The 15877-nt window shown below is 45.7% G+C and overlaps 1 protein-coding gene across 1 annotated transcript in view; it reads left to right on the top strand.

Moving 5' to 3' along the window:
• Nucleotides 1-11695: 11695 nt before the first annotated feature.
• fat3a (FAT atypical cadherin 3a) overlaps nt 11696-15877 on the top strand; it is a gene marked incomplete at both ends in the record, with an annotated part of 159113 nt that continues 154931 nt past the window's right edge. The window contains one exon of the mRNA XM_080007052.1: nt 11696-15002. Within this exon, the coding sequence (XP_079863178.1) occupies nt 11696-15002 (3307 nt within the window). The remainder of the gene's footprint in view (nt 15003-15877) is intronic.

Here is a 15877-nt window from a genome sequence, read left to right as displayed (position 1 = left end):
TCGACCAGGCTCAGTGCTTGGTAGAAGTCGGTCTTCAAAGACATCCATAGCCTGCGTGAGGACGTGAAGAAAAAGCTGAGCTACCGGGGACGGTAGCTCAGGAGGTAGAGCTGGTCGTCTAGTGATCTAAAGGTTGCTGGTTCGATGCCAGGCTCCTCCTGCTAGCATGCTGTAGTGTCCTTGAGCAAGACACTTAACCCCTCATTGCTCCTGATGGCTGCGTCCGTCGGTGTTTGAATAATTGTAAGTCGCTTTGGATAAAAGCGTCTGCTAAATGACTAAATGTAATGTAATGTAAAAAAAGGATGAACTGTTTGTGCGTCTGACCTCTATTGCTAGTGCTCAGGATAAGCACATCTCCTGCTCCATGTCCTTCGCTGTGATCGGACCTGACTAAGACTCCATTCTCCCAAGGCCCGGATCCATTCTCACTGTCGGTGAGTCGGGTCCATCTGACGCCCTGCCGGCTGTGATAGAGGAGCCATGGCCGAAGTCCCGGACCTTCTCCATCCCAGAGCCTTGGACCCTGGCGGCGTGACCCCACTGTTTTCAACGCCGTGGAGCCGCCTCGGCTCACGCAGAGGGATCTCCGGGGCCACTGATTTGGACTGCCTGCCTGCGGCACCTCCAAGAGGACGGTGCTCTCTTGGCTCGGAACACCTCTGCTGCCAGACCTCCATCCATGCTCATGGTCGGCTCCTCCATGATTCGACACATCACCCCGCCTGCAGCTAAAACCCTCTGCTACCCGCGTGCCCGCGTCCAGGACATAGACTCCAAAATCCCACAGCTGCTGGATCGAAACCCATCTGCCACCCAGCTTCGGATACGTAAAATTCACGCGTGTCCATCAGCTACACACTACCTCAAGGGATACTGCTGCTCGCTCAGCGTACCGTTTGTGGACAATTCTGGCACCTTCTTAAACCGTCCAAACGTCTTCAGACATGATGGAGTACATCCAAACTTTCACGGATCACTTCTCCTCGCCATGAACATGGAACTTACGTTAAAATCCTCTGTTCACTACTGATGTGTCCCTGAGTCCGATCCACTCTACTGACATTAATGAATGACATAAATTCTGTCATTCTGCTTTACAAATTCCTGTAATTATAAACCATAGACTGACATTATGTAACTTCCCTGTAACATACAGGAAACGAAACAATTGACTACCTGTTCAGACTCCAACTATCAGTACCCCGCAAAGCCATGCACCCAGAACAATAAAAATTGCTTTATTAGACGTCAGGTCACATTAAACAAATTGCACATTAAACACATTAAACACAGGTCACTAACTAAGAAGTAATTTTTAGTTAATGACCTCTAAGTACCCATAACCTAGAGTTCTCTCTACTGACTGAGACTTGGCAGGACAGAAATGGCACAGTTGCACTCATTGAGACAGCACCTCCTCATTTCAAATTCATCCAAACCACTACAGCTGATAAGAGAGAATCTACGTCTTTTGAACACCTTGCTATATCTATAAACCCCAGTGCCCTGATTCTTATCATCACTGTCAATCGGCCACCAAAATCTAAATGTGGCTCTCTTGTGAATTCTCTGAGCTACTGTCCAAGGTCTCCACTGATTATGATTGTATAATTATCTCAGGTGATTTTAATATTCATGTTGACAATCAAACAGACCCAGATGCTCAACGCTTCATGAGCCTATTGAAGGCATTTGACCTCACTCAGCATGTTTCTAGACCCACCCACATTAAGGGGCATACTCTGGACTTATTCATATCAAAAGGACTTAAAATCACTGTACCCTATGTCATGGATGTTGCTATTTCAGATCACTGTTGCATTTTCTTTGACGTGTCTGCTCTTCCTGTACAACAGAGGGTTACCCGAACAATTAAAAAACGTATCATTAACAATAATACCATTGAAACCTTTAAGAGAATTTTAAATGAGTTACCGCTGTTCAAGGCATCATCAACTGAGGATCCTGTGAACAACTTCAACTCCAAAATACAAAATATCATTGATAAGATTGCACCTGTTAAAACTAAAAACATGGAAAAACGAAAAGACCCCTGGAGAAATAGAGCAGTTGTTAGGCAGCTTAAGAGAGAGTGTCACCAGGCAGAACGAAAAGACAAAACCTCAGGTTCATTATGAAATTTACAAGGATACACTCAATCGATACAATATAGAAATTAAACAGGCCAGACAGTCTTTCTTCTCTAAAATCATTAATGAAAACCTCAACAATAGTAAAGTGCTCTTCTCCACTGTTGATCGACTTATTAATCCACCATCTACAACCCCGTCAGAGATTCTCTCCACTGAAAAATGTGAGGAGTTCGCTACATTTTCAATAAGAAAATTAATTAATCAGACAGAATATTAGTTCCTCAACATCCAGAAATGAACCTACCCTTCAGTTCCCCAGTAATATGACTGCAGCCATGGCTCATTCCGTCCCCTTAGACATAAAAAAAACAGTTTAAAACAGTTTCCAACTGCCAAGCACATGAGGTATTAGAAATTTTAAACGGCTCTCTTCAATCAGGTATATTCCCTGCAGCATTTAAAACAGCTGTCATTAAACCACTCCTGAAGAAGAGCAATCTCGATGCAACAGTTATTGCCAACTACAGGCCCATTTACAACCTGCCGTTCCTCAGCAAAATACTTGAAAAAACAGTTTACCTTCAGCTTAACAACTATCTAACCTTAAACAGCCTTTTAGACACCTATCAATCTGGCTTTCGACCTCACCATAGCACAGAAACAGCACTTATTAAAGTTGTGAACATGTGAACACTGATTCTAAAAAACTATCTGTTGTTCTGCTCCTGAATCTCAGTGCTGCCTTTGACACTGTTGACCATCAGATTTTATTAGCAAGATTACAAAAATGGGTCGGCCTATCTGGCCCGGTTCTAAACTGGTTCAGAACCTACCTACAGGACAGGCAGTTCTTTGTGTCCATTGGAGATGTTGTCTCAAAAAAAGTGGATATTATATGTGGAGTGCCCCAAGGTTCGATTCTTGGCCCATATTTGTTAACCCTCTATATGTGGCCACTTGCACATATTATAAAGAAAAACTAAATAAATTACCATAACTATGCAGATAATTCACAACTGTAAATATCGCTATCTCCTGGTGACCTACTCCGCATACACTCTCTCACTCAATGTATTAATGATATTAATGCATGGATATCAGTGTGTGTGTGTGTGCGCGCGCGTGTGTGTGTGTGTGTGTGTGTGTGTGTGTGTGTGTGTGTGCGTGTGTGTGTGTGTGTGTGTGTGTGTGTGTGTGTTCTCTATGTTGTGAGATTTGTGTGTGTGCTCTGTATGCTGTGAGATCTTTTTTGACTATTATTATGATTGCACAGACATTTTATATATTTTCTTTGATTGTATTTCTCTAAAGCGCATTGTGTTGCCCTGGTATGAAATGTGCTTTATAAATAAAGTGTGACTTGACTTGACTTAGATACTCTTTCATCCCCGTAGAGCAATTGCTGAATTTTCTCTAATATCTGGAAACATTTGATATGGTACTTGGTATTGGATCATTATCTGGGCTATTTTTGTCTTTTTTAATACCCCATTCCAGCTGCATCCCATATTTAACTAAGGATATGAGGCTCTGGTGTAGTAGTTTTTCTACTTTCATTTTGTTATTCTTCGAGGAACATAGAAGAAGCTTCAGCGTGGAGCCACGTACAGCATCTCCTTTCCCATCGCTTCATCTTGCGGCCCATTTAAAAAAAAATTGTTGCCGTTGCCTTGATTCCTCACACTCCACTCTCCCTATTCCCTCCCCACCTTCCTTCTCTCTCTCTCTCTCTCTCTCTCTGTCTCTTCGTCTCTCCTCACTCCCATTCCAATGCAGGCCAGTCGATAGGGAGCCTAAACGATTTTAATTGGCGTGCGCTTTCTAATTCCGCGACCCCCGCAAGCACACACAGCTGTCCTGGCCTTCTGCTATGTGGCATTAACAAATAAGGTATTGTGGTGTGTGAGTGTGTTTGTTAGCGTCCATGAGCCAGTGTGTGTGTGGGTTCTTTCTATTATGTGTGTGTGTGTTTGTGTGTGTGTGTGTGTGTGTGTGTGTGTGTGTGTGTGTGTGTGTGTGTGTGTGGGGAGGTGTGTGTGTGTGTGTGTGTGTGTGTGTGTGTGTGTGTGTGTGTGTGTGTGTGGGGAGGTGTGTGTGTGTGTGTGTGTGTGTGTGTGTGTGTGTGTGGGGAGGTGTGTGTGTGTGTGTGTGTGTGTGTGTGTGTGTGTGTGTGTGTGTGTGTGTGTGTGTGGGGAGGTGTGTGTGTGTGTGTGTGTGTGTTTGCTTTGTTGTGTGAAACCTCTTCCCACTCGCCTCCCCTTCCCTCCCCTCTCCTTCCCAGAGCATGGGTGGTTGGAGGCTTTTACGACGAATCAATGGGAGATTTTTTGAATAGGAGGCAGCTCACATTTCCCCTCCGGCCGTGATCCCTTTATGTCTTTTTCTCCTTTCTTTCTCCTTTTTTTTTCCGCGACGACTGCGTGAAACCAGAACTCTGTGCCCGGGCACTGGTTTACCACAACTTTTCAAAGGTGGATGGAATGAAAGCCGCCAGCCTACACCACTTGCCGACCAAATCACGGCCATGTTAGCACCCGTGTTGGCGTCGTTTAGGCCACTTTCGAAACTCTGTTTTGGCTGTCACACCGTTTCCCCCGGTGTTTACCGATCTCCCGAGCGCTTTGAGCTCATGATAAAAAAACGATTTACCCACACAGCTGGAAGCAGTACATGCCTCTCCACTCTCCTGACAGCTAAATATTTCATCAATTCGCAGTTGGGACGGTTGGGTGGGTTGGCTAGGGGGGGTATCCCTGAGCTGACTGCAGTTCACGGCCAGCTTGAAAAGACAGCCAGGGGGCCCCGGGGCCAATAAAACAATCGGTTAAATATTAACAAGGGTTAGAAGAGGGGAAGCTAGCGAGCTAATGGGAGGGAGGGAGGGAGTTGAGGCATTTCCACGATAATGAGCACAGGGCCAGGGCAGGCGCATAGATTTTGGTGTCCTCAGGCAAGGGTTGCCGGTGTGTTGCTGTGTGTGTTTGTGTCCGTAGAGGTAGAGTAGAGGAAGGTACAGTCGAGGTAGAGTACATGAGGTACACTTCAAAAGAAGTAGGAATTTCTTATCAAAAAGACGCGTTCGCAACAAGATAAGAGCAGATTAACGCAGTGATCAGGGTTGCTGCTGTGCTCTTTGTGAAAGCCGAACGAATCTGTTGTCGTTCTGTTCTTTATTTTTCTCATCTTCAAGTAAAGGAAAGTCACGACCAGCTCCTCTCGCTGTCGCATTCTTTCACCGCAGCCATTGTTGTTTTACTCTGGGTTTTTTTTCTGTTTCCGGCAACTCGCTCTGGAAATAGGTGTCACAGAATCAGCGTCCCCTAGTGGTACAGAATGGTCTATAAAGAAACGGAAGTCTTATTGAGTATTCTGCTGACGGTGTTCTGGGACATGTTCTCCAAAGTAGTGGAGTAGACTGGGAGCACCTCATTAATGCGGCATTTGTGCAGTTGTGTGTGTGGATGCACTTTACATTTGCGACTGTGTGCGTGTATGTGTGTGTGTGTGTGTGTGTGTGTGTGTGTGTGTGTGTGTGTGTGTGTGTGTGTGTGTGTGTGTGTGTGTGTGTGTGTGTGTGTGTGTGTGTGTGTGTTGCTGCGTACGTCTGTCTGCAAAAGGCCTAATTGAGTTTATCCAGATGCCCTCCGCGAGGAAGTCATTCCAAAGTCCATTTTCTATGTTTTTTCACCAGTTCTCCAACATTTTTCTACGACTGCCGGTTTCCGTCGTGGAAAAGGAATCCTTGCCCACGGGCTTCATTAAGCCCAGGGAAGCACTGCTTTCTTTCACGGGGTGGGGGTCATCTGTCGAGGAGTCTTTTTTCGTTTCTGGAGAATCTCTCCGGGACGACACCTCTTGCTCCTGGCAACCGGCAAACCGATTAGCCCTCCATCCATCCCATCCCTCCTGTCCCTCTGCCCCTCCCCCCTCCTCCGTCTCTGTTAAACTGCAGCAGGGCGGGGGGCATCAGTTAGGCGTCCCATGGGTGTAACCCCCTCCCCCTCCTAAGACTGCCAGACTGTGATGGAGAACACAGGTGAGGAGCAGACTAGACCTCTTGTCTTTGTGAAAGAGCCCGTGCATGTGTGTGTGTGTGTGTGTGTGTGTGTGTGTGTGTGTGTGTGTGTGTGTGTGTGTGTGTGTGTGTGTATGCGTGTGTGTGTGTGTGTGTGCGTGTGTGTGTGTGTGTGTGTGTGTCAGATAGAGAGAATGGGTGAGGGGTCGGGCGAGATTTGTGGAGTGACTCAATAGCGTCAGTGGGTATCGGGTGCCCATTTCATTTTGTGTGAGGTTTTTTTTTTTGCTTTTTATCCCTAGAGTTTAACGAGAGTTTTTTTTTTTTTTTTCTACCCTTTCAACCCACACCACACATACACACTGTGCTGTGTTGTCTCTGCGAGGCCCCCCAGGGGCGGGGCCAGATGATATTAGCTTGAAGGATTAGCCAGCGTCATCACCTGCTCCGACTCTGCGTTGTCACACAACTCGTTCCAGTGTCGGGCGTGGAGGGCAGTTCGTTCACTAAAGTGAACCGATCTTTTTTAAACGTCAAAAGAGAATTTTTGTTTTTTGTTTTTCTTTTCTCATCTTCGCTGATGGCATTTGGGTAATTGAATTATCCACCTTACCCTCCTGAATTTTAACTACCTTCCCTACCTTCCTCCTACTTTCCCGCCACAAAAAAAACGTCTCCGCTGCGCGGCTGAGATAAGCGCGCGTCACCTGCGCCCCTTGGCTCTCACGACGTGCACCCCGGTGACAAAAGATAACTCTGTTTTTCTTCTTCCCACCTTTTCTCTCTCGCTCTCTCTCTCTACCCCCCCCCACACACATTTTCTCATTCTTTTTGTCGCCCTCTTGTTTCATTTTGTTTTACCCCCCCTCCGGCGTTCCCTTCCCTTTCTCCGTTATCCTTTCTCCTCGTCATCACCCAGTTGTTTTCCGACGCCCTTCCTCTCGTGTTCTCCGCTGCCTCCGCTGTCAATGCCGTCTGTCTTTCTACATTTGTCTTTCTCTTTCTATCCCACCCTACCGTCCTCCGCAGCAGAAAGAGAAGGACGTAATTATCCGCAGGATGACAGGGGGAACAATCCTGGTGTGTTTAAACAGGTTTTTGGCAGCACACTGGTGTATAGAGCTCACAGCCTTCTGCTTGGGCTCAACACGGCCTAATAACATTTGCTGTGTGTGTGTGTGTGTGTGTGTGTGTGTGTGTGTGTGTGTGTGTGTGTGTGTGTGTGTGAAGGCTGCCGATAGACCAGGATTTCAGCATGCGTCTATGTCTGGGGTCTTAGCCATCGCTGATTAGCAGCGTGTGCTCTTGGAGGCCAGCCAGATGTTTTTTTGTTCTCCCATTCACTTTTCACCCTTCGTACACGGCATCACGTAAGTGACTTTCTTATCTGCTTTCTTGATCCCGTCTAAGGCGGTCATGTTGGAAAAAAACGGCTTACAGTGCCAGCACACATGTATATTACAAACAGCGCACAGGGGATCCCAAACTTTAATAGCAATAATTAAGTATGCTATTCCATTTGGGGTTTACCCTCGTCTACCTTAGAAATTATTTAAATTCACCATTGCTGCCCTTTACTACCTGGGCCGTGCCCAATCGCTGCATTTTTTTGCCACGAAAGGCGTGTCTAATAAAGTGTCTGCTACCAAAAAGTAGCGAATAAGGGATATTAAAAAATAAATAAAATAACCGTTCATGGAGCAGTATAGGGAAAACAATGTGATTTGAAACTGCAAGGAGAGAGCCACCAGTCCGGACCTCCATCCCACTCTCTGGCGTCCTTCGACAAAGTGCCTCTCCCCCGCCGTGTGTGTCCCGGGGTGTGGTGCCATGCGGCCGGCGCTCGCCACCGAACAAATCAAGGCGAATTAGCCTATAATGAGAAGCTAATGAGAGGGTGTTTAGAGCTTGACAGTAAGTGGGGCTTCTCGGTGGAGAATGATGGTGTTTTTCTGTGTTGCCGTCCCTTGAGGCGTGGCGTCGGGTGTGTGTGTATGTGTGTGTGTGTGTGTGTGTGTGTGTGTGTGTGTGTGTGTGTGTGTGTGTGCTTGTGTGTGTGTGTGTGTGTGTGTGTGTCAGACATAAAATGCAGCCGGGCAGTATTGCATTGTGGGATTTCCCTGAATTCTTTGTTTATGAACAGAAAAGTCAGGGAATACCAAACATTCTCGATTGAGAAACATCCTCACTCGCTCAACAATGAAAGCCAGTGCTTACCTCGTTAGGGTTATTGACAGCCCTGTGAGGTCTGAAGACAAGCATGACGGGACAAATCAACTGCAGAGAGACATCTATGGCATCCATGGGTACATCCTTGGAAATTCTAAGTTAAGTGCGCCAAAGGCCTGTTGTCATGGAGCTCTATTTATGGCCAGGAGCAGAAAGTGATAGAAAACCTTCCTGCAAGATTGGTAGTTCCCTCTATTACCCAAGTGAAGTGGACGTCGTCCTCATCTACCGATCAAATAACAGCATGGCTGCCTCTGGAATTGTTGGCTTGATGAGCGGACGTGAGCTGCGGTGATCCATTTTTACAACGTGTTTGCATGTCCAAACAAGAATCAGTTGTAAATATAGTTTTATTTCTGTCTACCAAGGGGTCAGAAAACTCATGGGGAAGAACTTTTCCACTGACAGTTGCAACAGTAATCTCTTGAACTTGAACTTGAACACAAAATAATACGTTGTCAAATGCAAATGAAAGTGTCATGGCTCCCAGTTAATGCTCCTGACTGGAATCTTGAGCAAGTTACAAGTTACAGATTTCATGGAATCGCATGGATCTATTAAATAACATTACATTTTCATATTCTCTGTTTCTGGCATGTTTTCATGTATGTATTCATACATGTTGTATTTAAACTGAACTTTTCCAGATTTTACCAACAGAATCCAGTCTTCTCTTGGTGACAAGGGCTTTGACTGGGCGTCTCATACCTCTAGCGGCGGATTTTCTAACTTTTTCTAGCACCGATGTTGCCTCTGAATGGCTCTACAACTACCACTGTGGGTTTGGTTACCGCCGCCTCACCAGCTCCGGGCAGATGTGTGTGTTTCACGCTGATTGCTACCGAACCTCCAAAACCGCCCCAGAGGGCTTTGCTTTTCCAATGAGCCTCGAGGGGAGATTTTAGGGAATGTTTGGGGGGACATAAAGGAGCCAGATTAACCAGAGAGCAGCACAGGTTTTATGTATCTTGCTGTGCATGTTTTTGGTGTCAAAGCACACAAGGCACAGTAAAAGGTCAAATATGTGTTTCTGGAGTTGCAGAAATTGGTTGCCTTATGGCTGCTTTGGGAGAGAAATCATGCAAAATCAGGCCTATTGTATTGTATTAACGGTGCAAAGCTCAACACGGCATGTCTCAAGTGTGCATTGTTAAGCGCCAATGTCGATTGTTACACTGACATTACACCCATTAGCAGGACATCCAATATAATTTAAATGAGTCCAATGGTGTTTATGGGGTCTCTCACATTGGTTTTCTTATATTGTATCAGGAGTGTCTTGTCATAGGAGTAACTATGCTATGCATTATGGAAATTCACTCTCTCACACTGCTTTTTTCACGACCCCTTCTCTATCGTCATCATTTTAATAATGTAAATCCCTTTTCTACCAACGACTGAATTAGAACACGTTCTCTCTTTCATGCTTCATGCTTTGTTCTTTTCATTATGTTCTTTTGTCTGTCTTTCTCCTGTCTCTTTGCTTGTCCCTCTGTGTTATCTCTTGATTCTTTTGTTGTGCTTTCTTCTCCTCATGCCGTGCGACCATCTGCAGTCGAAGCCTTTTCCAGCCGAAAACCATTAAATCACATAGCCGGTGATCACCTTGACTGTCTTTTATCTGACTTGTCTGTCATGGGCAAAAGTCCAGGACCAGTTAACCTGCAGTCAGAGAGCCATGCCAGGATGCAGGCCATAACATTTGTCAATGCCTCTTAGAACTAATAAGTTCAGGGGTTGAGGGCCTTGCTTGAGAGCGCTGTGGCATACATATATACATGGTATACATAAAATAAAGGTCTCTGTTTCGTATGTACCAGTTCAGTACCACAGACCTATGTTATATGTCTTACCTAAGCCACTTGAGAGAGACAACACCTACGTATACTGTACCTGTATGTTTTGACATACATCTCATACATGAAGCACAAAACTCTAAAAAGTGCTAAATCTGCATGACAGTTGCCATAATCATGTCACAAAGCATATGCCAATGCTGTATGTGATCTTATATGAATCACATACAACAACGTATGATTGTTATATGATAATCAGAACCTCATATGATGACACAGAGCGTAGTCTGTGTCTTTCACGATGAAGTCCTGACTTTGCTGTTTTTTTCTTGGGGAAGAAAAAATGAGTCATTTTGTTTACATGTCATGAGTCTCACCCCCATACCGGCCCAGAGTTAACAAGGCGATGACAGTTAAACATTGGCTGAAAATGGCAGGGTGCTGTTTTTGGCAAATGATTTTGGCAGAATCCAGCCTTTGTTGCCAGACTGGTTGATGAAGCGTATTTAAATACAGGCTCCGATGGTGGTTTGCATTGTTTCAGCTGAACTGGTTTGGCTCCAGATATATGTTCTTTTTGTCTCATTTTTTTCCTCCATTGTTTGTGGTCAGAAGTTAGACCCTTATGAGAAATAGAGTAAGGGAGAAAGCGTGGATGGGAAACTTGTTTTTGAAATGTGTATTTGGTGTATGCATCATTGCGTCTGTGTGTGTGTGTGTGTGTTCTGTCAGACTAGTGTGTTATTATCAACGCCATCGTACCAGGTCCGCTTTTTCTGTCCACTCTCTTCATTCACTGTGGTGCAAAGTGTAGAGTCATCAGAAAGCAGACCACTGCGGTGCTCCTGTCACCGCAACACGGCATTTACCGGATCAGGGGTTTCTCCCAGTGCCCAGATTGGCACATATTTGTGGCTGCTTACTTTGGAATAGCAGTTTTTTTTTAATTCTCCTGAAAGGGAAAACTAAATTCAAACACAAGGGCAATTTGGGTCACTGGTTTTAAAACCATATCTGGTTAGCCTCTGGAGATACAACATCCTTTTTGGAAGACATTGTAATTCAGTTGTATTTCAGGAAAAAAGGATATGATAGGGTCACTCAAAGGCAGGCCTGTCATTCTGTCCCCTGCTAGGGGAGTTTGTATGTTTATTTTGGTGTGCATTTCGTTGATGTTACACTCCTCTCGCTAGCCGTGCAATTATTTTGTTCCTGCCGAAACCACCTCTGGTTTTTCTGAAACTTGCAATTGACTGTCAGTGTCCATAGAGTCCAAGCTAGGCAGTGATGTCATCCCTCTGCTTGGTTGCCAGGTTACTGTGTGTTCCATCACCCCCCCCCCCCCCTTTCCATTATCCAATCAATATTTGCGAGCCAATGGACAATTAGTAGTCTGTAGGGATAGAGAGGTCAAGGTTCAAATGGTGGATAGGCGAATTGGCTTTTTTTTACTGTAAACACTGCCACCCAATTCCAATATTGGTCCGCACCTTGTGGTTAACATTTTTCTCTCCTCCTTCTTTCTGTCTTTTCTTGCAGGCTGGAAGAGTGATAATGGGATGGATGTGAAAATGGGCCAGTGGGCAGGCGTGCGTGCCCCTCTTCTCCCCCTGGCCCTGCTACTGCTGCTACTCTACCATCCACCCCTCTGCCACTGCCAGGATATCCAAGGGCCATCCCAGGATGGACCCGACTTCAGCTTCACACGGGCTGTCTACCACGCCACCATGTACGAGAATTCGGCGGCACGCACCTATGCCAACAGTAAAGTTAAAATGGGCATCCGCCTGGCACTGCGCTCCTGGGAGATCCGCTACAGAATTACTTCGGGGGACGATGAAGGGTTCTTCAAGGCAGAGGAGTATGTGCTGGGTGACTTCTGCTTCCTGCGCGTAAGGACTAAAGGCGGCAACGCGGCCATCTTGAACCGAGAGATCCAGGATAATTACGTTTTAACAGTGAAAGCCTCAGTCAAGGGTGAGGCCCTTTTGGAGACCTGGACCAAAGTCAGCATTCAGGTCTTGGATATGAATGACCTCCGACCCTTGTTCTCGCCTACCACTTACTCTGTTACCATTGTGGAGAGCACGCCTCTCAGGACTAGCATAGCACAAGTTACTGCCACCGATGCTGACATAGGCTCCAATGGGGAGTTTTACTATTTCTTCAAGGAGAAAATGGAGCTGTTTGCAGTGCATCCAACAAGTGGAGTTGTTTCCCTCAGCGGGAAGCTTAACGTAGATGAGCAGAACCGCTACGACCTGGAAATACTGGCAGTGGACCGCGGGATGAAGCTGTATGGCAACAACGGCGTGAGCAGCACAGCCAAGCTGTTTGTTCATGTGGAGCGTTTCAATGAGCATATCCCGGTCATGAAAGTGGTCACGCATGTGCCCTCATTGCTAGATAAGGATCCTGTATATGCTGTGGTCACAGTGGACGACCCAGATGAGGGATTAAATGGTGAAATTGATTCAGTGGTCATTGTGGCAGGAGACCCCTCAGAACAGTTTTTCTTCAAGAGATCAGAAGGAAATGAATTTTCAATAAAGGCCTCCGAAGCACTAGAGTGGGAGAATAGCCCTCATGGCGTTAATCTCACCCTCCAGGCTAAAGACAGGGGGACTCCGCAGAAGTTTTCTGCAGTCAAGGTTGTTCACCTCACAGTGAAGAAACTTCAGGCGGTAGAAGTTAAATTTGAGCAGGAGTCTTATGAAATTAGTCTAAATGAAATTTCACCTCCAGGCACAATTGTAGGAGCAGTTAAAATCAGCCCAGAGCCTGACGATGCAGAATATATCCTGACTCCATCAGCAGATTCTGTCCACTTCCAAATGAACATGCTGACAGGTGTAATCTCCACTGCATGCTGGTTTACACAGGTGCCTCAGGACTTCTTTAATCTTGAGGTGTTAGAGGTAGATAGTGAGCTCAGGGTTAACGTTCGAGTCACCATTGAGGATGCAAATGACAACATGCCAACATTCGCTCAGTCATCTTATGAGGTGTTTGTCAATGAAAGCGTATCGATTGGCGCCAACGTGCTCACAGTTTCTGCAGCAGACAATGACAGAGGAGAAAACGGATACATAACCTACAGCATTTCTAGTCTCCAGCCTCTCCCCTTCGAAATCAACCAGTTTACTGGCATCATTAGCACCACTAAGGAACTTGACTTTGAATCCTCCACAGAAAGCTATGTGTTTGCTGTCAGGGCATCTGACTGGGGATCCCCCTACAGGCGAGAGAGCGAGGTCAACATAACAATCCACTTGGAGAATATGAACGACAACCAGCCCTTGTTTGAGAAGGTAGCATGCCAGGGGGTGATCTCTCGGGAGTTCCCTGTGGATGAAGTGATTACCACAATGTCTGCCATAGATGTAGATGAGTTGGAGCTTGTGAAGTATAAGATTCTTTCAGGAAATGAGTGGGGTTTCTTTCATCTCAATCCTGATTCGGGTGTCTTGACCCTGAGGCGACCCCTTGCCACTGCTAGTCCAAAGAATGGAGTCTTTAACCTTAAAATAACTGCAACAGATGGTGAGAACTTTTCAGATCCCATGTTCGTAAACATCTCCATTGTGCATGGAAAATCTCTGCCAAAAAGTTTCAATTGCAAGGAGACCAAGGTAGCCCAAAAGTTAGCAGAAAAGCTACTCAAGAAGTCTAAAGTCAGCACCAAGCCCAACACTGAAGAAGGCTTTATAGACCTTTTTTCAGTCAATCGGCAAACCCCACAGTTTGACAAGACCTTCCCCACGGATATCGCTGTGCAGGAAGACTTGAAAGTTGGCTCCAGTGTTTTCAAGGTTGATGCCTATGATGGAGACACAGGCTTCAATGGTCAGATTCTGTACTCCATTTCAGATGGAAATACCGACAGCTGTTTTTCTATTAACATGGAGACAGGCCTGATTCGAGTCTTTTTACCCATGGACAGAGAGAAGAGAGATCGTTACCTCCTCAACTTTACAATTTATGATCTTGGTCTGCCACAGAAAAGTGCCTGGCGTCTACTCACAGTCTACATAGAGGATTCCAATGATAATGCACCCCAGTTTTTGCAAGACGGTGGCTACAGAACTGTCATCCCTGAAAATACAGCCATAGGCACCGACGTGATTCAGGTGGAGGCCACTGACAAAGACACAGGGCCTAACGGAGAACTTTTCTATTCTGTTCTGACCAGCACCACGCAGTTTGGCATCAACAGCACCAATGGCATAGTATACGTGGCAGGCCAATTGGACAGAGAGTTTGTTTCTGCATTCAACCTGAAAATCGAGGCCAGAGATAAGGCAATAAAAGGGACCCAGAAATTCTCGGTTACCTCACTGAGGATCACTTTGGAGGACGTCAACGACTGCCCCCCGGTGTTCATACCTAGTGTGTACAATGCCAGGGCATTGGAGGACCTCCCGGTCGGAACCGTCGTGGCCTGGCTGGAAACTCAGGACCCGGATCTGGGGCTGGGGGGTCAAGTCCGCTACTCTCTAGCTAACGACTACAATGGGAGGTTTGAAGTGGACAAAGCCAGTGGGGCCATACGGCTGACGAAGGAGCTGGACTATGAGACTCAGCAGTTCTATAATCTGACTGTGAGGGCCAAGGACAAAGGCAGGCCCGTTTCTCTCCTCTCTGTCACCTCTGTGGAGTTGGAGGTTGGGGATGTCAATGAGAATCTATACGCCCCTTACTTCTCACAATTTGCTTTAACTGGGTCAGTGAAGGAGAATGCGCGGATCGGAACCACTGTGCTCCAGGTCACTGCCCATGATGATGATGATGGTAGGGATGGGGAAATCCAGTACTCCATCCGTGACGGGAGCGGTTTGGGTAGATTTGCCATTGATGAAGAGACTGGTGAGTGCTAAGTTCTTTCTAAAAATGCCACAAAAAAGTATTTATGTTGCTCATATATATTGTTATGTGCTTTAGATTGAATGTTATCCTATAACTTTTAAATCCTGTCTGTTCGTTTAAAAGCAATGCATTTTCCATCCACTGACATATATCTTGTTTCCCTCCATGTTTTGTATGAGGATTTTCTTAAAAAAATGATATAGAGCCATGATTTGTAAGCTTAGCTCCAGACTGGGAGACAGCCATGCTTGCCAGATTGAATTACCCACACTTAACTCTTTTATTTACATTCAGTGCAGTTGTCATGTCATTTCTGTGCGGCCCACACATAACCCCCTCTCGCACTCCCATCACCTCAGGCATACAGCAGCCTAGACAGTTTTGAAAGTGCGCTAGTTGTATTCCACGTCTAGGTATTCTTGGCCTATCCTGATTCAGTTTACTCAAAGGGATTTTCTCTGAAGTCCAGTCAACATGGCCAACAAAATGAAATGATCTAAAAAGTTCATTTTGTCGTTAAACTCATAAGGCCATATCAGAGATCAGGGGAGATAAAGGTATAGAGAAACAGAGAGAGGGGAGAGAGAGAGAGAGAGGATGTAGAAACATAGACAGGGAAAAGCCATAATTACTTTAACCTTGGATTGCTGTGTGCAATTTTTCTTATGGAAAAAAAATGTGAGTTATAAGGATGTGTAGTTTTCCCTCAAACAGCGCAAAGAGAGGAGAGTAAACAACATAAAGCCAAGGAATAGCCAAGGCCTTTTTTAAACATCAACCCCAATGTCTGACGCTCTCAGATTACATTTGAATTCCCTAGCAAGCCATGCTCTACATGCTCTGAAAATAAGGCAAAAGCTACCTTGTGTGTAAAT

The sequence above is a fragment of the Zeus faber genome, assembly GCF_960531495.2.
Source record: "Zeus faber genome assembly, chromosome: 9".
Lineage (NCBI taxonomy): Eukaryota > Metazoa > Chordata > Actinopteri > Zeiformes > Zeidae > Zeus > Zeus faber.
The sequence above is the reverse complement of the archived record's forward strand: the minus strand, read 5'-3'. Positions and strand labels throughout refer to the sequence as shown.